We start from the raw sequence: 27,168 nt of genomic DNA on the forward strand, positions 1-27,168 counted from the left end.
CATTTCAACTGTGCATCTCTGCAGTAGGAATGGTAGCTGAGGACTTCTTGCTAAAGGTGACACTAAACCAAGAGAACTGCTTTTGTTCCCTCTTTATATTATCAATAGTTTCTTTTTGCTATAGTGACAAAGCTATAATGGCTTAAAACAATGCACAAATGTGTTTCCTTTTAGTGGGAAGTCAGGAGTCTAAAGTCAAGATGTTAGCTGGACTTCCTTCCTTCTAGAAGCTTGTTTCCTTGCTCTGAAAACCCAGTGAAAAAATTACCAGAGGCTGCCTACATTCTTGGTTTTGTGGCTCCTTCCTTGTATCATTCCATTGTCTTTTGTCATCTTATCTCCTACTAACTCTGACCGCCTGACCATAAAAATTCTCTTATGAGAATTCTTGTGATGATGTTTGGTCCTCTTGGGTAATCCAGGATAATCTTTCCATCTCAAAATCCATAACTTAGTCAAATTTACAGTCACTTTTGCCATATAAGGCATTATTCACAGTTTCTAGGGATTAGGATATAAATATCTTCGGAGTGTGGAATATTATTCATTCTATACCACTTCCAAAATGCCATTAAAATAAGAGTCAAGTCTTCTAAATTTTGAACTCCAGGGAAAGCAAAAATCTGCCCAGGAAAGGAAAACCAATCATAATTTTTGACATGATTTGCTTGGGAGCAGTGTTTTGTACATTCAGAACAACAAAATCACTGAATAATAATCTGATTAAAAGTAGCAGCTAACCCCAGTGGAGGGAGAGGAGGAGATGTACATCTGAGCGGGGGTGGGATAGAGCTACCGCTTCATTACGAGTGGTTAGGAAGACAGCAGTGATGCCTGAAATGGAAAACACCAGCATGTTAGTTGGTGAAATGGAGGTAAATAACAATCCAGTAAGAGAAGTTAAACTTGTTCCTGGGGAGAAGGTGACCGAGGAATCAGTAAGACTTCTGACTCTGGTACAAACAAACAAAAAAAAGCAAACTCATCAAAAGAAAGGGGAGGAGAGCTAGGGAGTCAGAAAAGGATTTTTTTTTTTTTAAATAGTTTTTATTGCAGTAGCATTGTTTGTATTTTAGAATGTGGTGCTGTAGGGCTGCCTCCCCACTTTAGTCTATCTTATCTCTCTCCCCAGCTGGTAGCCTCCATTCTACAGTGAATTGTCAAAGGTTAGTTTTTTGGTTTGGCTTTACCTGGCCCTCTGGTTTCGCTATACTCTACATATAAGTGACACCATCCAGTAGTTGTCTGTCTTCTTTTGCTTTATTTCGCTTAGCATAATGCCAAGAAAAATCATGTTTCTGAAGGCCACTAAGTAACTTGAAACTTGGCAACTTAAAGACTGCTAGCTATCCCATCAAGAGAGGACTTGGGGAAAAAACCAAAACACAACTCCAGCCTAGGACTCTTGCTGCCTATTTCAGCCAGAGGCTGTCTCAGGTTGCTCAGGGCAAGAATCATGCCAAGGCTCCAGAAATACCTGGAACCAGGGGCCTAAACAGGCCACCCAACATTTTACTTCCTGAGTTTGTATCCTCTGCCTTCACTTTCCCCGGGCTTCCTTGCTCCCTGAGGTGAGGTATCCCCATGGCTCCCCATGCCTTAAGCTGGGGAATTTGAGGTCACCAAATGTGTTTCCCAGAGAGTGGCCACCCTTTCCTTCCCTATGCACTTCTGGAACTCTGGGAAAGAAAGCTGCTGGGTGTGGCAGGGGACACAGTGCCTTCTGCTGCACAGAAGCCAGGCACACCCCAACTGCAGTTTCTCCTTGGGATTACTAACAGTATTATGGACTTTTACGTTAAAAATGGAACACTGTGCAGTTATTTAGAGAAGGAAATAAGCACCTCATGTGAGTGTGTAAGATGTGTCCAATGCATTCTTCTGTAAAAAGAGAAAGAGCTACAGAATATAGTCCATGCATGCACACGTGTGTGTCGACGTGTGTGTGTATACCTAGATAGTATCTCTTGCTCTCATAAGTATGGCAAATTTTGAGGAATGTTGATGTGACATCATCAGTGAACTTTTTATTAATATGTCATATTTTTTATACAAGTATATGTATATATTAAATTTTTCACAATATAAGAAGGTGAAAATGGAAATTTGTCTATAATGAATTTATGTTGCTTTCATAATAAGAACCAGTAGGAGAAATCTTACCGCTTTACATTGCTTCTCAGATAAAGTCCAGGGTTGACTATGAATCTTTAGGACATCTTAAGAACATGACTCCGGCCTCTCTTCCCTCTTCATCTCTTGCTGCTCTAGCACAGGCCAGCTGTTCCAGCCGTCATACAGTCACTTGAATATAGCATGCTCACACCCCAAGAACAAATCTTTTTCCTGTTTGTAATGACCAAACCTAGTGTGCCCTTCATCTTCCTGCTGTGCCAATACTAAAGCCCGACTACGGTCTACTTAAAACCCACCCCTCTTTCCAAGCACCTGCCCACTCTCTATTGAGCAGGTCTAAGCACCACACTGGCATCTTCTGCAAACTGCTTCACACATGGGTATCTTTACGTGGGAAGGGGCCAGTCACAGGCTTTTCCTCTAGTTCCCTCATTACCCATCACTGTAAAGTTTACTTGAGAAGTGCTTAGCAGATTGCATATGAGCCTGTGAATGAGTGAAGGCTGCATGTTCTCTCCTGAAAGTTTACCTATCACCTCAGATCAAAAAGGAGGGGGCAGGAAGGACTGGAGGCCTCACTTTATAGTTCAGCACCCAACTCAGTATTAAGGCTCTTCATAATTCAGCAAGTACTTCATTGAAGTTGGATTGAATTAGAAAAGGTTTTAGGCTGTGGGGGCTGCCCCTGGGCTGTGTTGTTGCTGAGGGGTCACCCTCCCTTCTGAAGTGAGTTCCTTCAGGCTCCCTCCTCTCTTCTAGTGCTTTCCTGGGCATTGTACATATGGTCAGTTGCTCATTACTGATCCTGGTAGAAGATTCACATGTCTTTGAGTTAATAAAATTTACCTTATGAATTAGTCATAAACAACATTGTATCTTAAGTTCTGGGAATGAAATTAGTACTCACTTCTACTTTTTTATATGCTCACTTTGAAGATTATTCCAGATATATTTGTTTAAATCAACCCTAAAATACTTTGGCTATATGAGTAATCAAAGTTAGTGTCTCTTCAGTGCATAAATTACCTTAGGGTTAAACCTCTTTCAGAGTTTTTATAATTGAGTTTATTCTATTCCAAACTTTTCCCTCTTAAGAATGTGACTGGGGCCTCTTTTGGGCCATGTAGAACAAGGTCTGTGTGTTGCTAAGACACAGAGTCTGTCTGCACAAACCAGAGAGAGAATTGTAGCTCCCTCTAACAGGTGACCAGAATAAATTACAGACTTGAAATAAATTCAGTAGTGTTTTCCTCTGTGTGTGGAACTAAGTGCTAAACTGATCTGTGTTAATCATAAAATCCAAGGGACTATTATAGACTCAGGAAAGCTTAGGCAGGTTTCTTTTTAAGATACTTTCACCTGTTGCAAATGGCAAGGTTTCACTTTTTTAAAATAGCTGAATAGTATTCCATAGAACTAGAAGGGATTATGCTAAGCAAATTAAATCAGAAGAGTACAAATAGCAGATTATTTCATTCCTAATGGAATATTAAGAAACAAAACAAAGGGACAGGGGAAACTAAACTGAAACAAACCTTAGACTGACTGTTGAATCCTTCTACCAGAGTTGGGGAAGATGGAGCTGGAGGTGGGAGCAAAGGGTGAGGGGGCCACTGGACTGCAGTGGAGGATTATGGTGGTTTGGTGGTGGGTGTGATGTGGTAACTTCAATCTGAAGAAGTGTGAATCTGTTCTCCTAATCATACGAGTATTGTAAAACAATGTCACCACTAAATAAATAATGTGCTCATCTGTCAAGTTTTCTTAGCAAAGTAACTCCAATGGATGCTATGAATACAGAGTTCCTTCAAGCTTTTCAGAAGAAAAAACAAAAGTAGTTAACATGAGCCTTTGTCACCTTTAAGTCCCAGCCTCTGATCCATGAAGTACTTTCAGTTTCATGTGGGATTAGCTACTTTCTTTCAGCAGGGCTCAGAGGTGAGTTAGAGAGGCCCGCTCATCAAGCAGAACTTGTTGAGTGTCTCTCCTGACCCCAAGGGCTCTGCATGTTTGGGCAGAGCGTGAGGGTGGGGGCAAAGACGAAGAGTAGAAGCCAAAGCTTCAAGGCAGAGGGAGTTCTGAGTTGGGCAGCGGGAGAGCAGATACGTGGGGCATGAAAGCCTAGGCAAGGTGCCTAGCACCCAGCAAGTGTAGACATCCAGGGCCTCTTCCAACACGCCTGTGCCAGCCTGTTTTGCACATGCTTAATGGGGCTGGAGCAACAGAGGCAAAAACCCACACTGAGATGACACAGTCATTCTTTAACCGCAGAGATGTTTAGACATGCTTTCGTGTTGGCTCATTGCTGTGGGTGTTTGACTGCTCACTAACCTTTGGCCAGAAGATGGGTGCTGTGATGCCACACCCCTAGCTCTCTGCACTCTCCAAAGGCCACCATTTGCCCTGGCTGGGTGCCATTTCCACCCTCCATGATTTTCTGTTTAAAAGCAGATGCCTGTATGTGTATATGCTGCCAGGGAAATTTACTGTTTGTTCCCTTGAAACCTAACAACATATTTTAAAGAACTTTTTAAAAATTAACGTTGTGGTAAGAACTCAGCTTTGAATTTATTTTTGGCAGAATCTTGGTTTATGATACTGTATATATTTTAGGAGGACACATTCACATTTCTTCAAATGTACATCACTATACCGTGTCCACCACCATTGCCAAAGGCCAGTCTCATGGTGTGTGGTTCCATGTCATTGTGGTTTTGATTGTGTCTGCCTAACAAAGTGACGATGATCATTTTTTCATGTGACTATTGGGCCATTTGTGTGTCTTTGGAGAAGCGTGTCTCAGACTTATGAGTTATTATATATCTTAGATATTAATCTCTTGTCTATTATATGATGGGCAAGGATCTTCTCCCATTCAGTAAGATGTCTTCATTTTGATGATGATTTCTTTGGTTGTGCAGCTGCTTTTTACTTTAATGTAGTCCCAATAGTTTGTTTTGTTTGTCTTTAAAAGAAGATTTCAACTGATTGCGTGTGACTTCTGGGCTTGGTGGATAAGCTCTGATCAATTTGTAAAGAGTGATTAGCTTGCATTCAGTTTCACAGATCCTTTTTTACTCTTCTTCCCAACTTTGTTTAGCTTGACTTTTAGTAAAAATGACCACATTTGGATGATATAAATGGCAAGTCATCCAGAAAGAATACCGTGTTTGGAAAGGGAGGTTACATTTGGATTGAGAGTATTATATTCAAATCATTAGTGCTAGAACGATAAAGTACTTTTAAAAACTCAGAAGTTCAAAGTGTACTTTTCTATTACTCTCTACTCCAGCAGATTTTGAAAAAGTAATAATAAGGGCACAATGACCGGAGTTGGGAACAGCTCATACACATTAATATTCTCAGAACATTAAACACTTAAAAATAACTTATGTGGATGACTCCTTTAGAGATTTGCTTATAATTAATACAAAATAATTCTTGGATTTTTTTGAAGAGTTATTATAATTAATGCAAAATAATTCTTGGAAGTTTTTATTTTTAAATGCTGAGACAGAGTATTAAGAAGATGTTTTAATGGCATTTACCTGGAGGACTGGGAATTACTATCCCAGATGCCTTTGTATAGTGTCTCTAAGGGAGATGACAGGCAAGCAAGATGCAGAGTCCCTTTTTCTTATGCTGGTCTAGTCTAGGCCAAGGACTCCTTTGAACCTTACTCTCTGTGCTAGGAAATCTGCTGGTCTGTTAGCACAGGGGCTGTGCCTTTACTTGTGTATTTGTCTCAATGTTTCTTCACTCTTAGGTCTGCTTTTTTTTTTTTTTTTCCATAAAAGAATTGGGGTATAGGCCAGATGTGTGGAGGGTGAGAGGATTTACCAGAGAGATAGGAGCAGAAAAGACAGATTCACTGAAAAACACTACTAAGGGGAGCAGCGGGAGTGACAGGAGAGGCCTGCTGTGCCATATGTGGGTGAACTGCCTGGCCGGGGATTGAACTTGGGCCGTCGAGGTGGCAGTGCTATAGACTTAGGTGTTAACACTGTATCATGCAGGAATACCCTCCTCTCCTTTCACAGAGATAGGTGTCTTCTAGCACTGATGGAAAGAGGCAAGACACATAGCAAAGGGCTGTGCATTTTCCCAGGAGTCTGGACCTGAGCTGAAGTCAGCCTCAGGTATTGCATCCCATGGATGAGAGAGAGAAAAAAAAATCCCAGGCACAACAGAAAAGGAATAGTGGGCCTTTCTGGAGCATAGGGGCTGTCACTAGACTACTAGGTGGAAGAAAAGGTGGCACAGAGCTGCACACTCACTAATGACAGTCTGATCCCTTGGAAAGTTTCACTATTGAGGACCCACCATGGTGCTTCCTGGAACTTCACCTGGTCACTCTGGAGGTAAAGTAGCTTTCTGTTGATCATGGAGAGATAGGGCATCGTTTACTTCCACTCTCTTACCTCTGCCTTCTCAGATTTATCCCTGCACTGAGGTGATAGGCGTCATGCATTAACTCGTCTTCTGAGCTCTGCTGTGTTGGTGATCCAGGCCTCAAGCTTCGTGGGCTAAGGCCTGGGCACTCACTGGGTGCCTTCTTCTGCTCCAGTCATGGATTCAGCATTGTCAGCCTTGTGCAACTACAGGTGTAAACCCTCCTTGCTTTCAAGACTCTGTATTGCTTAACTCCCTTCATGGGAAAATTCTGGATATTTGGAATTAAACCTGTTAAAACCTTCACGGTATATGGGAAAATGCAGAGAGGAAGATCTGGTGACTTCAAGCATGATTTCCAGCCCTAATAAATTTTACCAATGAAGACAAACTTCCATCCTGCCTCTTCCCTAGAAATAACTACTGTCCTAAACTCAATCAACATAGATAAGCTTTCTTTAGAACTTTATGTAAATGTGTTCATACCATGGAGTTTATATACCTCTTTTTCTGGTGTCTAGCTCAGTGTTTTTTCCAAAGATTTATTTATTATGCATTCAAAAACAAAGATTTGTTTATTTATTTATGCATACAAAGACAGAGTGGGGAGCAAAACAGGCAGACTGACTGAAATACACTGTTGAGGGGAACAGCAGGCGAGACAGGAGAGGTCTGCTGCATCCTGGCTAGGGATCAAACTTGTATTGCAGAGGTTATGGACAGCTTCATAGTGCTGTGAACCTCTCGCACCACCAGGAAGGCCCAAATCTCAGTAATGTTTTATAGGAATCCTAGTATTGTTTGTGGAATTCAACTGTTCATTCCTTTTTTATTGCGAAATAATACTCCATTGTGTGAATGTACCTTAAATTTTTATCCATTTTCCTATAGGTGTATACCTGGGCTACTTCCTGGTTGCAGCTATATATATCTTTATGTGGTCATGTTTTCATGTTACTTGAATAATACCTACGATTGGAACTTCTAAGCAATATTGTAAATGTATAGTTTTATAACAAAAGCTCTCAACTGTTTTTTATTAGCAATGTATTTAAGTTCTGTTCATTCTACATTTTCACTGATATTTGTTGTTAGTTTTTTTTATTATGTATATTTATGTTTGCATGTGGTGCTATTTCTTATGATAATTTACATCTTGCTAATGACTGACATTGTGTATTTTTCATAGAATTTACATTTTGTGGACTGTCTCTTCAATTGTTTTACTCGTTTTTAAAATAGGATGTCTTTATTATTAAGTTACAGGAATTACTTACACATTCTTGTAAGTTCTTTATTAGATGTATATGCCATAAATATTTCCTCCTACTTAGTAGTATCTTTAGATTTTAATTTTTAATTTTTTAATATAGTCTATTTTACCCATTTTTACTTTCATAAAGTCTTTTCTTAAACTTTACGCATACAAAAACTGGGGTATAGGTCAAATGTGTGTGTGGGAGCAGTAAGAGATTTCATCAGAGACAGAATGAAGAGTACAACAGGTGGCTCTACTGAAACACACTGCTGAGGGAGTAGCAGGTGAGACAGGAGAGGTCTGCTGGGCCATGTAGTTCAGCTTCCTGGCCGGGGATCAAACTCATGGCCCGATGACTAGTGATAGCTTGGTAACACTGAGACTTAATCCCTTGCGCCACCAGGGAGGCTCTCTGTTTTACCCATTTTTAAATGACCAGTACTTTCTGGGTCTGAAGAAGTCTTGCCTCTCTGTTTTCAGAGATCTTCTCTTACATCCTCCTCTGGAAATTTTAGTTTTAGCTTTTATGTTTATCTGTGCATCATTTGAAATTTTTGCATGTCTTCTGAAGTACTAGTCAGCTATCCCCTGCACCCCACTACAGTTGTGGTTAACTTGATAAATATTGACAATACTTGATAAATAACTTGGCAAACTTGATAAATATTGAAGAGAGTGATAGGGATTCATTTTTCTGCACTGTCTTGTGACTTTCTTTTCATAATAAAATTTCCAAACAAGAAAAACATGTATTTTAAACCTGAAGTGAAAGTTCAGGCATGAAAACACTGAGACAGGTCATTTAAAATCATATAATGGATTTTCCTGGCTTTATCATTGTTGGGATGAAATATCTTACATCATACTTCATTCAGATTCTATAGTATGTTTCTGATCTCATGCATGATGTATCACAAAGTAATCATGAGCCCTCCAAAGGAAAAATATCTTCTCACAGCAAATGCTTACCAAATACTGTTTTGAAGCCCTTCTACTCTGTTTGCAACTCACAGATAATCACGTGCTGATTCACACACACACACATGCACCATGCATCCAAACTTGAAGTTACTGTATATTTCATATGAATTGGTTTTCTGTACTATGTGCCATTGGTAATGTGTGCTATCAAACTTTGCCATTTGATAAAGAAATTTTGCCAATAATTCATTCTGCTTTCACTTTCATTCAAATTTATTAATCTTTAACTTTATGCCTAACATCAATTTTGCCACAAGGAGTACCACTTCAAATGATGCCTCTGTAGTTTTGGTTTCTCTCAGCTTTTGATGACAAACTTAATTACTTTTGTAGTTCAAAAATTACTTTGTACTTGTCTAGGAAAACAAGATCACATTACTGGAAATCACAATGTACATTATTTGGGAGAGGTACCAAAACTTGGATGGCTGTGGTTGGCATACTTTTCTATACATGGAATCATCAGAGAAATAGGAAAAAAAAATGGATTGCAGGTGGAATAGCATTCAGTTTATAATACATGGCGCAGTTACTTCCCATGCCTCCCCTACCTCCATCTGCTTATGTGAAGCATTTACCTTTGCAGATTTACTTTTTCTAGAACATTAGGATCTGTCTATGCTGATTGTCCTGTTCACCATTTAGGTTTATAAAATGATTCCTGTTGCATTACAGCTACATTTACATTGAAATCATCTCAGTGAATAAGTGTAATTCTTCATAATGGTAACCATAAAAACGCCAACTTAAATGTAAGCAGTAATACCCCCAAACTGTGAAAATGTGTGTTGTAGTAGACGACATCAAACTAAAAATTGATCAGGATCAACCAAACTATTAATATAAGGTTGGTAGAGTCAAAATTATAGAACCTAGAAATTCGTGAATTTTTATTTTCTTAAAATCATAATTAATCTTTCATTTAAAAAATGTGAAATCGGGGTAGTGGGTGGAAATTGCTTCTTTGCTTGGTTTTTAACCTTTGCAATGGCCTAATTTCTTTGAGGCCCCATGATAGACCAACTGTAGTTCCCTCTATACTGTGAAAAGCTATGCTTTTAAGCAGAGAAGATGGAGAAAGTATGTTCCTATATAGTGCTTCCCGGTGTTTGGGGGTCTTTCATCCCTATGAAGCCTGTCCATGGAGGATAATCTTCACGGGTATTTTTGAGAACTCTTGACTCAAAAATCACTTGGGGATTTTGTTCAGGGGGCACATTCCTACATGCTACCCAAGTTCCTGGGAAGACTTCCTGGCAGTGATTCCAGCAATCCTGCATTTCAGAACCACTCTCAGGTGAGTACAGCGGATGCACTGCTTAGAGTAGAAGGCCCATTCAGCCAGAATGGCCGTCTCTGCTGGGTCTGTGTGACACATCACTTTCATAATTTGTGATGAGTGGTTTCTCTTTCTCCTTTTTTATCCTTAGGGCTGGTCAGTCATGTTCGTAACCTGTTCACGAAAGCTGCCACACTGTGCTTGGATGCTGACAAAGCCAACAACGAGACAGCAGCCACATTGCTGTGTTCCCTGCTCGATATCTTGCACAGCATGCTGACCTACACTTCAAGCGTCGTGCGTGTGGCTCTGCAGGTGGGCCCCACTGCCTGCGTCCTGACCGCTGGGCCGCGTCATGCTTCCCTTTCACTCTCCTCTTCCCCATCTTTCTGGAATAGGCCTTTCTTTTTGAAAATGAGCTTATAAATGTGTAGACACAGACACAGACATCAATAGCATACTCGAGATTTAATTAGGTGGTGGAGCATGGACTACCACGTAATCCATGTTGGGGTGATGAATGTCAAGAATGTCAAAACTTTAAAGGAAATCAGGAGAGGCCTAAGCAAAGGTGTAGCAAGCACTGGTGGGGAACTGGTCCCCTAGATCACTGGCCTCATGTGCACCCCAGTGTTGCCAGGTAGTATGCAGTCTTTCTGCCCAGAGATGGAGCTCTAGCCCACCCTCAACAGAAGCTTGGACAATGGGCTGAGATTTTAGACACACACCTGCATATACGTGCATACACAGGACTACACAAGTTTGTGTGCACCTAGATAGACACCCAGATGTAGCATGTGTAACACATAACCTCACTTTCTCCGAATAGTAAGATGAGTATTCAGTTACTATGGAAAAATCAGTTTGCCCCAAACTGTAATCCAGATTAGTTAGCATCATGTTCTAAAGAAAGAAGAGGGTGCAGGTTGAGTACTTTTCATGTTAGCTGGTGGGTGCTTCATTGTGCCTGCTCCTTTAATAATCTCTTTAACTGAGTCAGCTGATACTTATATCATGTGGAAGCACACAGCCAATATGGGCTAATAGCTATATTTACAAGCCTGGTAAAATTGCAAGAGATGTTTATCAAATGGTGGCATCCTGGCTTGCATAAATGTAGAAGCTAAAGTTGAAAGCGGACTGTTTAGAGACCTTGCCAAGAGTCACAACAGCAGAGCCAAGAATAAATCCCTGGACCCTGGTGTAGTCTCTGTTGTTCATCATTATGATAAATGGCCTCTTTTATCCACAGCTAAGCTGGTCCAGTATTTAGCTTGTCTAGTGGTTTCATAAATAAATCCAGGATTCCCTCAACAAACATGATAGTGTTTAACTCAAACTTGTAAAGCCAGTAGATGAAAACAGCCTTTGAACTACCTAGTTGTTTTTATTTGCTCACCTATTAATAATTCTAAATGAATAGTAAAGCATGGTTAGTAATGATGTAATCCTGTGATCTAGTTTAACTTTTCTTCTCTAGCAAGTGTCTCTTTAGAGACGATTGTTTTTTCTTTCAGTTTCCACAGTGGTAGTTTCATGTAATGCTTCAAGATAGAGTTGGTAGTCATTCTCTCAGGATGCACTGATGATAATCAATCTATAAAAGACGTATGTTTTGTACATTGTGGACAAAAAGAGTCAGAAGTTAAAAAGCTCCAGAGCTATAGAAATCCTCTTTTCTTAACAAGTGATTAGGGACATAATCAATGATGTTTAAAAGGAAAATCCTTAATACAAAGTATTTAGTTCCTTTTTCATTTTGCTAGTATACCAGTAGTTAGCTGTTTTTTTCCCATTTTCTTTATCACTGTTGTTTCTCTTTCAGCTGTCATCTTTCTAAATCTTCCGGTATATCTGCTACATTTTGCTTTTGGCTTTGACTGCTGACTTTGATCTCCATGATACCCAGTGTCAGTGTGAAAGAGGGAACGTCCTTGAGACTGAATTAGGGGAAAGAATTGGGAGAAGTAGTGTGCATCAAAAACATATCCTCTTAGAACACCGAGCTAAGAGCACTTTCCAAACCACACTTCACCTCTTTCGTTTTTAAACATGCTCCACACTAGGGAGTCTTCGGCAATCAAAGCCTGTGGTTTCTAACAGGAACTTCTGTGATGCAGAAGAATTGAGCAATGCCAGTGCTTAAAATGATAATCGTGTTTAGATTAATGAAGTATCTTCCTTCTGCAGGAAGGAGAATGATAGGATACAGGAGTGTGCTGGGGTGAGTAGGGGCGATGCAGGTGCCAGTGTCTCCTTCTAGACCCTAGCCCCAATCTTTTGTGGCTCAGAATTGGCCCTGTTTTCACCTCCTGAGAGTTATGAACATTGGAAGCAGAGGCTCGTAACATGCTCAGTACTCACTTAGGTCCTGGCAAGGGCACGTGGGCCTTGCAGGCAGGAGTGTCTTGAATTCAAATCCCAGCACAACTCTTTCCTTTTCTAGGACCCTGGGGAAGCAGCTTCACTTGCCTGTTTCCTCCTCTGTAACATAGATACGATAATGAGTCTTCTGCAGTGTTGTCACAGGACTTCAGTGAGGATAAAAGATGCAAACATCTACACAAAGTGCCAGCTGTGTCCCTGGTCTGGGGAAGGTCAGCAGAAGGTTGATGTCTGATTCACAGCTTGCTCCTTCTCCTCCTCACTCACATCTCCCTGGGCCCTGACTCCTTCCTTTCTGCCTTGCACACTGAGGGTGCACAGTTCACACGGAGAGAGCATGCTCATGCTACTAGGCCATTTGATACTTCTTGTGATTTCATTTTTGCGCACAGTGAGCCTAGAACAGGGTTAGGCTCATGTGATTTCAGCAGGGATCAAGAGAGAAAGGGTGTTGGCTCTCAGGGAGCTTCTGTTGATAGGAAAGACCACTAATATACATAAACCCTGACTTTGTTACGTGCTACCTGGGGAGCGTTAGACAAACTGCTTAACTTCGCTGAACATCAGTTTTCTCACTCAGTACATGGGAGTAACAGCACCATGTCTCTGGATGATTGCGGAGAGAGAGCACTGACTCAGAACACTACCCTCACCCTGCCAGCCACTTGTGGCCCTTGTTGCTGCGTTAGCTGGGCTGCCTAACTCTCTGTAGCCCACGTGAATGGCCGTGGCTGTGTGCATGCTCTGTCCTGTTGTAATGGAACATCTCATCATAGGAAGAAGGCATCACACTTCCTTGACCCCCTTCATCTGCTAGACTGAGTGAAACTCACCTAATCTCCAAGACCCCCTTGACTTTCTCTTCTTCCTGTTCAAGGCACAGAAGTCTGGCTCAGGAGGGGACACGCAGGCCGCAGAAGACCTGCTGCTGCTTAGCAAGCCTCTTACAGACCTTGTTAGACTGCTCATTCCACTGGTAAGAGTTCACCTGTTGTGTCTTTGAGCTCATCGCTGAGTTGGAATAATTTTATTTGAATTTTATGATGTCTTGAATGTCTATGCAATTTTAATTCCTTTTAAAACCAGAACCAAAAGGCATGTCAGAGGATCATTTGGCTTGGAAATACTAAAATTCTGCTTTATTTTTAAACTAGGCGGCTTATTCATTTAAGTAGATATATAAGTACAATAAAGTAGATACTTAATATCAAATCCTTCTTAATGAATATAAGGCAAGGAAAAAAAAATCAAGAAATGAATACCTCAGAAAAAATTTGACTGGGGAGATCAGTTCTCTTTCGAAAAGGTATTTTAGAGATATACTTGAGTTATTCTTGGATCCTTTAGAGATGTACAGGCAGACACAGACCTACCACATGGCCACCTCAGTCTCCACAGAAATAGCAGGAAGCAGGTAAGACTACAGAAGAACACCAAATATATACAAAGAGCCCAGAAAAAAATCTCAAAGTTTGATCTAACTAAACAGTTTTAGCCAGACTTAGGGTGGAACCATTACGTAGATACTCATCTCCCAGCACTGGACCCAACAGTCAGAGCGTTGCTCGTGAAATGCCACAGAACTCCTGATACCCTCTCCCTGGTGCGCGGTTCCAAGATCTAGAGGCCCAGGTAACCGGGGAGTGTATCCTGTGGTCTCCACACTACACAGAGGCAGGCAGCTCTTCACTTCTCTTGAGGCTGCTGGGACTTGTCTCTTTCTGCCCTCTTACTCAAAGAAAGGTAAATGAAGGTAGGATGAACACAAGACAGTCCTCATTGTATTCAGTAAAAGCTTTGGTTCAGCAGAGGGAGTAAGAAAAAGGGGGATTGATTAGTCACTACAGAGTAACGCTAAATTGTAGCATACTGGGATCTAGCTGCCACTAATAGGCTGTGGACTCACCAGGGGGTGAGGGACGGACCCAAAACCCAGGACATGGCCCTGATAGAGGAGGAGGATCTTTTTGCACTGTTTGCCTGAAATTACAGAAAAGCGGCAATGCTTGTGAAGTACTCTGCTCAGAGTACAGGGTGGACCCTGACAAGCAGCTCTCGGGTAAGGGCAGGAAACTGATGTGGCCCCAGTGAACAGAGGAAAGGCTGAGAAACCACACACTCTTTAGGAACATACAATGTGCAAGACTCGAAATGGACTCATTTTTTATAAGTAAATTGATGCACTACAACATATATAAAATAACTTTAGCAAATTAGATTAAAAATAGAACAATACTTTAAGGCAGATAAAGAATCCATTATAGGTAAAATTTCTAGGATTCTATTTCACATCTATATCTTACACCCCAGGTTTTGGTGTATGCCACCTTCTGAGATTTTTTTTTTAGGAGGTGAATTTATTCCAGTTGGATTTATTGATAAATTCTGCTGCTTAATTGTTTTCTATTTTCTTTCTAAATGTTTTCCTATATTAAATATAAGATTTAGTGCAAACAGACAAACACAAACCTATTCATAGCACAGAAAGATTTCTGCAGAGATAAGGAACAAGATCCACAAAAAGATATATGTATAGAGAGAGAGAGAGAGAGAGACAGAGAGAGACAGAGAGAGAGAGAGAGAAAACAGTGATATCAAGGAATTTAAAATATATTTCTCAGTGCTTAATAGACCAAGTAAATAAAAATGATGTAGAGCAGGGATTGACAGACCACAGCCTGTGGGTTAACTTTGGCCCACTGCCTCTCTCTGTGTGTGTGTGTGTGTGTGTGTGTATAGGTAATGTTGACTTACCCCACTACATGCTTTAGGGCACAGGCTCACAGTTCTGCAGATGTAAGTTATCACACTACCTCTACCATCAAAGCCCCCAATAACCTTCCACCATGGACCACTGGGCCCCTCCACCCTTTGCTCTCCACGTGGTCCCACCCCTGCCCCTTCCAGTCAGTAGCTTCAGTTCTACAGTCAGGTTTCTAGGGATTGGTTTTGTATGATCCCTTCTTTATTTTTTATATCCCACATATGAGTGAAATTACCTTGTATTTCTTTCTGCCTATTTTTGTAGACAAAGTTTTATTGAATACAGCACAGATAATTCATTTCCACATTGCTTCTGGCTGCTTTTACACCTCCACAATAGAGTTGAAGAGTCACAACTGAGACATTAAATAGCCCATAAAATGATATTATTTACTACCTGGCTCTTTACAGAAAAAGTTTGTTGACCACCATTTGGAAGATATAAAAACTTTAATAAGATCGTGCTAATACAAATAGAAATATATATATGTGGGGGGGGTATATGTGTGTGTATATATGTGTATATATACATCTGATAATAGAAACTGCACCTCTTCGTTTTAGCTTTCTGTAAACATCTTTAAAAAGTTGACCAGGTGTTATATTAGAAGGAAATCAATAAATTCTCTAGGAACACTAAAAACCACATTCTTTAACCATAATACAGTTAAGCTAGAGGGAAAGATAAAGACAGTTGAAGGCACACTGCCCATCTGTCTACTGAACACTGTGACAAATACTGTCAATGTGTGCAGTCAGTGAATAAAACCGATTCTGTCTGGGTCCAGTCGGAAGGTAGAGACCACAGTGATTTGAACAGAATTTTAATAAAAGGAATCACTAGCTTATGATAGAAAAGACAGGAACTCGACAGGGTACCCTAAAGCTGAGGGAAGTACCCAAGGAAGGACAAACTTGAAAAGGGGTCCACTCTCATGGCAACAGGCCAGCCTCCACTGGAGGAACTGTGCACATAGCCCACAGAACAGTGGGCAGGTTTGCTGGGCTGTGCAGGTGGCCCATCCCTAGTCTCCGAGGAAGCAGGGAGCCGCCCTTCCGAGCGCAGGTGGGCTGGCCAGTGGGCAGGCACAGGGGTCTGCTAGACATACTCTTGTGTTCTGGTGGTCAGTAAATGGGACTCTCTTCCCCTCAGTTGCCCATACCAAGAACATGGCACCATCCTGCCACTCTTAGTCCCTCTCTGTCCTGACCCATCCTCATTAAGCCACCCAAACTTGTCACTAACTATAGCTTTCTCCTCCTCCTCCTTGGGTGCTGTTGTGAAAGGCACCATGTCATCTCGGTCTTTGAGGGTCATAGTAGCCATCTGTCCACCTGAGATCACTGTCTGAGTGTGCCCCTTCCAGTGTCTTGTCAGGGTGGAGGTTGAGTGCCCTTTTAAAAATGCAAAGTTCAGGCCCTCCCTGGTGGCGCAGTGGGTTAAAGCACAGCACCGAGAAGCTAAAGCCACTTCCGCATGAGTTTGATTCCCGCCTGCCCCGCAGGTGACCACATGGCGCGGCAGACCTCTCCTGACCCGCCCGCTACTCCCCTCAGCAGTGTACTTCGTAGATCTGCCTGTTCTGCTCCCCACTCTGTCTCTGGTGAAGCCTCTCACCTCGCCCCTGAGCCTCTGGCCTGTACCCCAGTTCTGTATGTACAAATAAATAAATTAAAAAAAAAATGCAAAGTTCATTTCATCACCTTCCCGTGCTTCCCACCACTTATGGATAAATCCAACCTTCTTAATAGGTTTAGGCAACAATTTAATATGTGTCATTTTCTTGTGGTTCTAGACCCATCTCTTGATTTTCTGTGTCCTACTCTTTGTTCTGCACCCCCACCTACCTTTGGGCCTTAATTTAAGCTGGCACAATTTCCTTTGCCATTGCCAGAAACATGTCCTTCCCCTTTCTCCTTGGCTAGAGCTTTCTCAGCTCCTCAAATGGGCTTAGGTGTCAGGAAGCGCTCTTAGACCCTCTACAATTAGATCCGAGGGCAGCCTCGGCTTCCTTTGTCCTACCACTTTTAATTATTAAACGACGCTGAAAAAAAAATCTCATCGATGTCTTGGTCCCCCTCTCCACTAATACAGGACTCATTCATCTCCTTCACTTTGGGGCCTAGTATAGTGAAAGAAGCAAATTGCTAATACACAGTGGAATGTTTTCTACCTCTCTTCAATGTAACAGACTAGACTAAGTCTGGAAAGAAAGAGATTCAAGTACAAATGCACCGTGTGCCTCCCCCGCTGCCCTGCCCTGTGCAGCCTGCCTCCAGGAGGTGGGGATGGATCACCACATGCTTGCTTCACAGTCACACCATGTTGAGTTCCTTTTAGAGGTTGACCTCTCCTTGTAGGGCTTGCCCTGGCCTTCACCAACACTGGAAAGCCTGTGTTCCTGAAACAACTCACGCCCTAATTTTGACCAGAAAAGATACAAAAGAGAAGATAGCAGTTCCCAGGAACTTGTCTGTCTGGAAATTGCTATAGTTGTATTGATAGTAACTGCAGTGTTTGTACCCCCCAGCATTAGGATCCCTGCAGTAGAGCATAGATGCTCCCAAGATAGAAGTCACAGCAGCATCACCCATTTCTACCAGTAGAGACTCTCATGTTGTGTGTCTGGATAAGCAACTGGAGGAAAGTGTTTCCAGAGCTGCAGGTCTTATTTTCTCCCATTACTTCATATACCTTTGTCTTAAATTGATGGTAATAAAGCCATGTGTTTTTTAATATCATGCTGTTACTGGCCAAATCTCTTCTAAGTGGAGTAGGGAAGTATTCCTTTAGGTGCTGGGACCAGAGTCGTGCCAGAAAGGAGCTCTAGAAGAGCCTTCTGACGCACTGATGACCCAAACTCCCACTTTCTTTTCACCCTCTTTTTAAAACCCCTTTTAGGTAGTAAAGCATTAGTATGAATACACATCAGATGTTTCACTGATAAGACTAAGGCAGTGAGACAGATTGAGAGAAGAAAAAGAGGAAATGGGAGTTAGAAGAGTGACTGAAGTAAGACATGGAAATAGAATTCTGAAATAGGGATCCTGCCAAGAGTAATGTCAGCGAATTAAATTTGTAAGCAGGAAATAATTAGCAGCACAGAAAGAATTTTTAAAACAAATATTCTCACAACATTATCTTTAGTATCAGGTACCTTGATGATAACCTATATGTTGCTCAGTTGGTAATTAAATTGTATCCTGAGGTAGAATTCTGTGTTGCTATTAAAATCATATTTCCTAGTCATATTTAGCAATGTGGAAAAATAATTAGAAGATTAAATTAAATACCAGAATATATGTTCATTGTAATATGATGCTGATTTAAAAATTTAAAAATTAAAAGCAAAAAGGTCTATAATTTGTATGTACTATTTAGGCGCACATATATTTTAAATTAGAATAACTTCATAATTAATATATGCCCTGATATGCATCCACACATAGACAAACCTTGTTTTACATAGCTCTGACAAAATTCAACTAAATAACACCAAGTCCCTTCAGACCTTGGGTTAATTTGCAGTTATCACGTTGTGTTCACTGTGAGTAATTGCATGAAGTAATTGCAGGAGGTACAAACAAATCATGGTGTAAACAGTAGATGTGCCTCATCATCAGTGACTAATACTGCACTTATTTCAAAATCTGTCAACCGTTGGTCCCTCTATATCGATTATTTACTTCACACAGAGACAGCAAAGCATTTGGTTATGTCTCCTCCCTGTCTCCTGATGGTAAATCCATGCAGCATTTTATGAAAGTGGATGATCTGAGAGGGAATTGGCCAGCAAAGGCAAGAGTGCAACAGAGAAACCAAAAGGACAAGGCTGGAGGTGAATCTTGACTCTGGTGTGAGGGGCCAGCAGAAGATCAGCAGACACTGGCAGTGTTGACCAGGGCGCCATGGAGACCTCGGCTCTGCAGCCCGAGGAACCGGGGCCTGTGGTAAAGGTGGCTGCAAAGAAGAGAGTGACTCAGGTGAAGGCGAACAAAACAAGTAACAAAAACAGCACAAACCCTTACAAAATGGAATCCTGGGAGATCCTTTATAGCATGGACAGCGCAGAGGACAGAATGGTAGAAGTTGACTCTGACTTAAGAAGGAGCATGACAACTGTTTGGTTTGGTAGTTTTATCATAACTTTGGAAATCAGGAAGTGTGAATTTTTGAGCTTCATTGTTTTTCAAGATTGTTTTGTCTATTCAAGGTCCCTTGAAGTTCCATATAAGTTTTAAGGTGAGGCTTCTATTTCTGGGGAAAAAAAAAAAAAAAAGAGGAACATCATCTTTGAGGTTTCATCAGGGTTGAACCGAATCTTTAGATCACTTTGGATGGTGTATTCTATGGATTGATTTTCACATGCTGTCCCTTCAAGTCCCTTCAATCCATTGACCAGCTGCCTTTTTGTCTGCACCTTTGTGATCAGAAGCAACAATCAACAATCAGAAAATACACTCTCAACATCTGGAGGAATAGTAGGGGCCTTTCTGCCTGTCCTGGCTCTTGTAAGTTCTGTGCAGACTGCTGCAGGAACACTTGCACAACCACCTGTCCTGAGGCTGGGAGTCCGGCATTGTTGCTGCTACCAGGCTAAGAGTTAAACTGAGCCAAATTAACTGCAGTTCCCTGTCCAGGCTTTTCCCTCCATTGGGCTACAGAGTTGCAAACAGTTTCATCAGAAAAATTCTACCAAAGTAATTGTTACATTAGTGGGGACACAGATTCTTGCTGCTTCCTACACCGCCATCTTCTAGGAATCCTCCAGAGTAGTTTTGAGTTGTGTTTGCAGATGAGTGAGAGTGAGCCAAGCAGATACAGCCTGGTGGTAGGCGGAGAGGGACTGCCAGGCTAAGCGTCCAGACAGAGGACACAGTCGCAGGCATGAAACATGGGAGGCATGGAGAGGTTGGAACACAGGGAGGCTGAGAAATGTACCCTGAAATATTGTGAGGGACAGATTGCGAGGCAATGTGTAAGCTTTTCTACCAAGTAAGGGATTTAGTTATTTGTAATAAATGTCACTTTATTTTTCTAAGTCACATGAAATCTGTCCTCCTCAATCGATGACAAAATTAATGGGTAAAAGTGTAATGGGAAACAAGAAACAAAACTTCAAACTATCTCTACACAAAATACTTAGTTAACTATGAAGGAATAAATGATGATTTTACAGTAGATAAAAACTAATGGCTATCACCCTAACCAAGTCGTCAAGGTTAACGTTATCAGTGATGAAAGTATGATAAAATAGTTTTACTCTTGGCATTATCTGCTGATAAGGGTATATGGTTTTTCCTGGCCCTGCCCCCCCCCCCAAAAAAAAAGTGTAACCTAATTTAACCAAGAGGAAACATCAGGCAAACCAAGGCATTCTAACTACCAAGGTGACAGTACTCTTCAAAACTGTCTGGTTCATTAGAAAAACAAAGGCAGATTAGATAAAGTGTCCGAAACTAGAGGTGTCCAAGAGACAGGACACCGAAATGCCCTAGCTTAGATCCTGAATCAGAAGAGGACGTAAGTGGAAAGGATGTAAGATTAAGGAGAGAGGTGTATAGGTTAGTTAATAATAATGGATCAGTGTTAATTTCTATTTCCTAGTAACTGTTTTATGGTTCTGTAAGATGCCACTGCTAGAGGAGGTGGGAGAATAGCTTTTTACTTGCAATGCTTAAGTTCAAAATGACTGCAGAAGTTAAATGCTACTTACTTTAAAGAGAGGGAAAAATCAGGCTCCCTGGTGTTACCACTCTCAGTGCAGTATAGCTGGGTCCTCCTCCCCATGTTGATTCCCCCAGAGTCCTGAAAGGGAACCTTATTGCCCAAGGCTGTGGCTTTTGGATTTCAATGTCCACAAGCCAGGCAACCACCTCATGTTGGTGGTCTCTGGAACTGCCCCTGTACTCTGTTTTTCGACTGTAAACCTCTCCTGTAGATCAGCCACACAGCCACATTCCTGTGGCTCTCAACTCTTCAAGCTTCCTGTTTCACGGAGAGCAAGCTCTTGAGTTTTGTACATCCCTTCTTTTTTTTTTTTTTTTTAAAGATTTATTTGTACATACAGAATTGGGGTACAGGCCAGAGACTCAGGGGTGGCGAAAGACTTCACCAGAGACAGAGTGGGGAGCAGAACAGGTAGATGGACGAAGTACACTGCTGAGGGGAGCAGTGGGCGGGTCAGGAGAGGTCTGCCACGCCATGTGGTCACCTCCAGGGCAGGCGGGGATCGAACTCATGTGAAAGTGGTTTCAGCTTCTTAGTGCTGTGCTTTAACCTGCTGCGCCACCAGGGAGGGCCTGTACATCACCTCTTTTTTAACTGGATTATGCAACAAGGCTGTACTTAGTATCCACTCTAAAGCTATCATGGGGAGCCATGGAGGGTTTTAGGCAAAAATACGCTGCTATCAGATTTGCACATTAGATTTTCTGAGTTGAGATGCAGTTGAGAGGATGACAGAATAAGGGGGACTAAGAGTTGCACAGGGAGAAATATCAGATCTACAGAGGCCCCTCCTGAGGTATTCAGAGTACATGACTATGACATAACAACCCATAAGAACTAAAAAACAATTCCAGGCCCTCCCTGGTAGCGCAGCCTATTAGGACACGGCACTACAAGCTAGCCTTAGCCACTTCAGTGCAAGTTTGATCCCCGCCCCGGAGGTGATCCACATGCACGGGCAGACCTCTCCTGATCTGCCCGCTGCTCCCCTCAGCAGTGTACTTCCGTAAGTCTGCCTGTTCTGCTCCCCACTCTGTCTGTGAGAGTGAAGCCTCTCACTGCCCCTGCATCTCTGGCCTTTATTTCTGTATGCATATATATAAACCTTTAAAAAAAAAGCCTTCAAGAAAAACCGAAAAAAAAAACCTAACCGTTAAAAAAAAATAAAGTTCTAGTTAATGCAATTCATTTCTATCTGATAGACTGGAAAATTTCTCAATTTGTGGAGCATTGGTAAGGATATGCAGTCTGCCTCAGTAGTGTGTAATAATTGTTCCTTCACGGAGTTCCAGTTCCACCTAGCATCATATAAACAAGATATGAAAGTGATACCCTAATTTTGGATTTTCAGGCCGAGTCTCCAACCAGGAATGGATCTTAGGCTGCGCCGGCAGCACTGAGTCCTGGCCACTAGACCACCACGGGTTAGTGTCTCACCAAGCTGCTGCAGGAACTTCTCTAGTGCTCAGGCAAATGTTTAAGTAAATATTTGTTTAGTGAAATAGGTAAAGGAGAAAGTATTTTTTAAGATTTATTTATTTATGCATACAGAACTGGGCTACAGGCCAGAGGTGCAGGGGCGGTGAGAGGACTCACCAGAGACAGAGTGGGGAGCAGAACAGGCCGACTGACGAAGGACACTGCTGAGGGGAGCAGTGGGCGGGTCAGGAGAGGTCTGCCCATCATGTGGTCACCTCCAGGACAGGTATCAAACTCATGCTGAAGTAGCTTTTTGCTTCTTAGTGCTGTGCTTTAACGAGATGTGCCAGCAGGGAGGGCCTAAGAGAAAGATTTTTGAAGAGGAAAAGAAAAGAAAGAAAGTGAACTCCCAGGTGGGTGGAACCAGACCTGGAAGAAGCAAGGAAACCAAAGTGGCCTTAGGGAATCTGTACCTTTCCCTGATGTTCTAAAGCCCCTTCAGTCTCTTTTGTGATCTGTTAGTTCTCTTGGTCTCATGACACTCCGCCTTAATGTCTCCATGCCCAGAATTAAGTCTTGTGTCCCAGCCCTTATCGTAGAGTCCTTTTTCTTTATTGTCCTTATGGAATGTCCTGTTGCCCTTAGTCCTGGGATGGTCCATTAGTCCCCTTTGGAATTTGTTGCCCCTATCTCTGTAGCCCTCCTTATTCTTCATTCTGACCCTAGGCTCACCCCAAGAATCAAAAGGGTCAAGTAGTTCTAAATAACTGCCTGGTGGGAGAGTGCTGAGGGGGGATTCATCACAACTCTTCTTAGGAAAACAAAAATATCAGGCACTCAACAGGGGAATTTCATAATGTCCTGTAATGCGAGGGTTGTTTCAAAGCAAAGTGTAATCACGTCAATAGGTGTATAAAATATACTAGATAAAAATTCAAAACCATCACTTAGTTTCATACTTAATGGTGAAAGACTTAATGCTTTCATTTGCCATTTGATTAGAGATTCTGGTTAGTTCAATCACTTAAGAAAAAGAAATAACCAAACTGGGAAGGAAGAAGTAACACTATCTTTATTCCCAGATGACATTATTGTCTTTGTTGAAAATCCAGTGCAATCTGTATGTAGCTACTGGAAATAATAAGAATTTAGCAGTTTTTGTAAGAATCAAAATCAATATACTAAAACCTAATTTGTCTCTGGCAATGGGCAATTGGAAATCGCAATAAAAGTAATGCCATTTAAAATAGCAAAGAAAATGAAATCCCTAGAAATAAAACTGACAGAAGTGAAAACCGCAAAATATTGCTTAAAGAAATTAAAGATTTTGTTATGATTTTAATTTTTTTTCAATTTGATCTGTAAACTTAATGTCGCAGTTAAAACCCCAGCAGGCTTGTTTTTGTTGTTTTTGTCATTAGAAATTAATCATCTGGTTCTACAGATTATGTAAAGTACAAAGAACTGTAATATAGACAAAATGACTTTGAAAAAGCAAAATTAGAGGGTAAACTGCTTCCTGATTTAAGGCTTATAATGAAGCTACTATAATCAAAATGGTGAGTTATTTGTGCATAGATGTTTTTGAGGGTCTTGGATATGTTCAGTGTCTTTTAAGTAATGCAATTAATTGCATGTCAATTATGTTTCAAAAAAATAATTTTGAGATTGCTCTATTTTTATTCCTTCTGATTGAATTCTCTTGGTGGTCATTGTATTTGGTGATGATCTCCATTTTAGGCTTTCAAGAACTTAATTTCCACTATCCTGCTGTCACTGCCCTCCCCTGCTTCCATTCCTGAGTCTCAAACGCAAGTCACCTTTGCAATGATTTTCTGTAACCTCTCATTGGTCTGCTATTCCTCTAGGTTCTAAGATCAGGAATTCTAAAAGGACTAAAAGGGCTTATAAAAATAAACAGAATCTCTCCCTCACATCCCTTCAAAATATCATTCCATCTGCTTGATGTAACTTAAAATTCCTTTAATTAAAATTAAAAAATAAGAGTGTTAGGCTTAGATTGCTTCCCTGGGACAGTTAACACACGGATGTGCATACGTTTCTGGCAAGCCAGTGAGGATTTTCGGAATCTTTCTATTTTGACTGGGGATGTGGGTAATAGGATGGTTTCGAGCTGATGAGGTCGGGAAGAGTGACCCTGAGAGGGTCCAGGGCAAAGGACGTTCAGCCTCAGTCTCAGAAACCCTTATCCACTGAAGAGCGACGGGCTGGCCTCAAGGCAGCTGTCGCATTGCTGCAGTGGGGTCAGTGGTTCTTCCTCTGCCTGTGTTGTGCTGTGTAGGGCTGGGGAGCCATGTTAGGCAGCTACTCGCTGCAGATATCGCCCCTCTACTGAAACACCTAACATGCTGTCCATCAGAGGAGATGGAGCTGGCTGTGATTTGAGCTTCAGAATCTTGAACAGTTTTTCTAACACACCGTATCATTTTTAGTGATTTAGAATTTGAAATCCCAGATCAAAGCCTGTAAGTAACTTCTTGGATGGTTCAGAAGCACACACCTCTCCCATCCTCTCTGCCAGTGGCCAGCACAGTAGGAGAATTTCATGAATGTTCACCAGCTCTGCAACGCTTCAGTTTGACACTGTAGTTGTTCTCCACAGAGTTGGCTGTTTCACTTCTGCCTGTAAAGGTCAACATACTGTTCTGCTGAGTGGAGACTAAGAACAATTGGGCTGGATTTCTTGTGGCAATAAATTGCCTCTGTGGCAGTGTAATAAACTACATTTGGACCCTCCAAAATAAGCAACTAGATTTTCCTTACCAAAGCATAAAACATTATATTGAACTTAAAATCTGTTGTTGTTCTTTTCAGATTCAATGAGTTCCATTCATATCCCTGTGCTACAGTTATAGAATGAGAAATTAGTAATTTCTTTTAGAAAAAGATGGTGTTTTTTTAATCTCTTGCGACAGTTGTTAATCATACATCATTCTTGACGCTCTTCCCTAGCTGGGTGTATCCCTCTGTTGCAGAAGACATGTCGCCAGCAGCAGCCTGAGTCTGCTCTCTAATTAATGTCAAAGAGCATGGCTGCCTGGGCCCCCTTTCAAGCAGGCTGTTATGGGCAAATGGCTCCTAACAGGTTCTTATCCAGTAACTGTGGCAGCTACTGACACAGTGCATAAAGGCATTTTTTCTTCCAGTTTGTTTGAAAGAGTCACCAGGCAGTTAAAATGACCATCATCTGCTTGTATGCCGATGGTTGACCAGAAGACTCTATCTACTGTCCTCTTCAAGTTCTATTTAAAAATACCTTGTATCAGTTTCAATGTAGTGTTTTTTTTTTTTAAGAAGTACTAACTAAAAATATTCTTTTGTTTTTAAAGACTTATGTATTTATACACACAAGAACTGGGGTACAGGCCAGAGGTATAGGGGGAGCATTGAGAGGATTCACCAGAGGCAGAGTGGGGAGCAGAACAGGCAGATGTGATGAAATACACTGCTGAAGGGAGCAGCTGGTGAGACAGGAGAGGTGTGCTGAGCCAGTGGGTCAGCTCCCTGGCCAGGGGTAGAGCTTGTGCTACAGTGGCTGCAGGTAGCTTCATAGCACTGAGACTTAACCCTTTGCACCCGCAAGGAAGTCCAGCAACCAAAAATATTCTTAAGGGATTATTGGTTGAATGCCTTTCTGTGTTTCTACTCCAGAAGCATCACTTGGTCCAAAAAAGTAATTGTACTAAATATTTCAGTTCAAAGCTAAAATTTATTCTCACACAATTACATTGAGCTATTTTGGACATATTTGGGGCCATACCTATATGATTGGGGAAAACAAATGGGAAAACATCAAGGTTGATTAATTTGACCTCAGTAACTTCTTAGAAATAAGCATATTGGAACTTTGAACTTAAATTGGATCCCCTGTGATCATTAGTGGTTAGATTTTCATAATTTCTCTTGTCCTGGGGATTAAGCTATCTTCCTAACCATAGTGAGAATCACCAAAGACTTTATGTGTGGAATTCCTGTGCTGGGGTTGTCCTGCCCTCAGGAGCTTGCCTGCTGGACTGCCTTCTTTGTAATGCAGCTCACAGCCTCTCTTTGCCCAGAGAAGTTATTTAAGTGTAAACAGTTCAGTTAAGCTCTTCTTATCTTTCTTTTTTGTCAGTGTGAATTGAAGGATAAAATTTCCAACTCATAACTTTTTTCATAATTATGATTTAGCTCATAATTAAAGATGCTCTTGAGGCAAAAATAGGCAACACATTTTGTGTAAATGAAACCCCAAAGCTGTTTGGAATAGGGAGGCCAAGGTAATTACAAAACCCATCATGCAGAAACACTGCAAATACAGAAAACTAAATGTTTAATCCAGTGATCAGTTTCTCTTTATCAGTGAGGGAAAAAATAAATACTTAAGAACTAAACTCCTTTTTTTTTTTTTTCTGTAGGAGTCTAAACATCAGTTCAAACTAAAACACTTTGAGCATTAATGGTGGTCAGCTATTAAATACTAAAATAAGAAACTAATAAAATAGTTTCACACAGCGACCTCACATATGAAGTATCAAAACAGGAGAATGAAAAATGAGTCAGTCTGATGTGTGGAAAGAATAGCTGTGTCTTCATGGTAGTCAAAACTTTGTATTTTTTATCCAAATATTTTGTGTTTCTGACAAAAGAAATTCTGTTGTATCATCTTGAAATCATAAAACTTTTTACATGTATACATTAAAAGTAATTCAAACTCTTAAGTGTTAAATGTTAAGTGAAAAGTAGACATCTTTGGGTAGATCCACAGTAGAACAATGTATGCTTTTTATACATACATGTGTATGTGTGTGTTTAAAAGTGAAT

The 27,168-nt window shown here is 41.2% G+C and overlaps 1 protein-coding gene across 1 annotated transcript in view; it reads left to right on the plus strand.

Annotated features, from left to right (window-relative positions):
• The window catches only part of ULK4 (unc-51 like kinase 4), a 350,684-nt gene that overhangs the window by 224,133 nt on the left and 99,383 nt on the right, over nucleotides 1-27,168 (plus strand). Inside the window, exons 33-34 of the mRNA XM_012735176.1 lie at nucleotides 10,198-10,361; nucleotides 13,309-13,407. Coding sequence (XP_012590630.1) covers nucleotides 10,198-10,361; nucleotides 13,309-13,407 — 263 coding nt within the window. The remainder of the gene's footprint in view (nucleotides 1-10,197; nucleotides 10,362-13,308; nucleotides 13,408-27,168) is intronic.

Source organism: Condylura cristata, unplaced genomic scaffold (assembly GCF_000260355.1).
Source record: "Condylura cristata isolate star-nosed mole 26May11 unplaced genomic scaffold, ConCri1.0 scaffold00004, whole genome shotgun sequence".
NCBI lineage: Eukaryota > Metazoa > Chordata > Mammalia > Eulipotyphla > Talpidae > Condylura > Condylura cristata.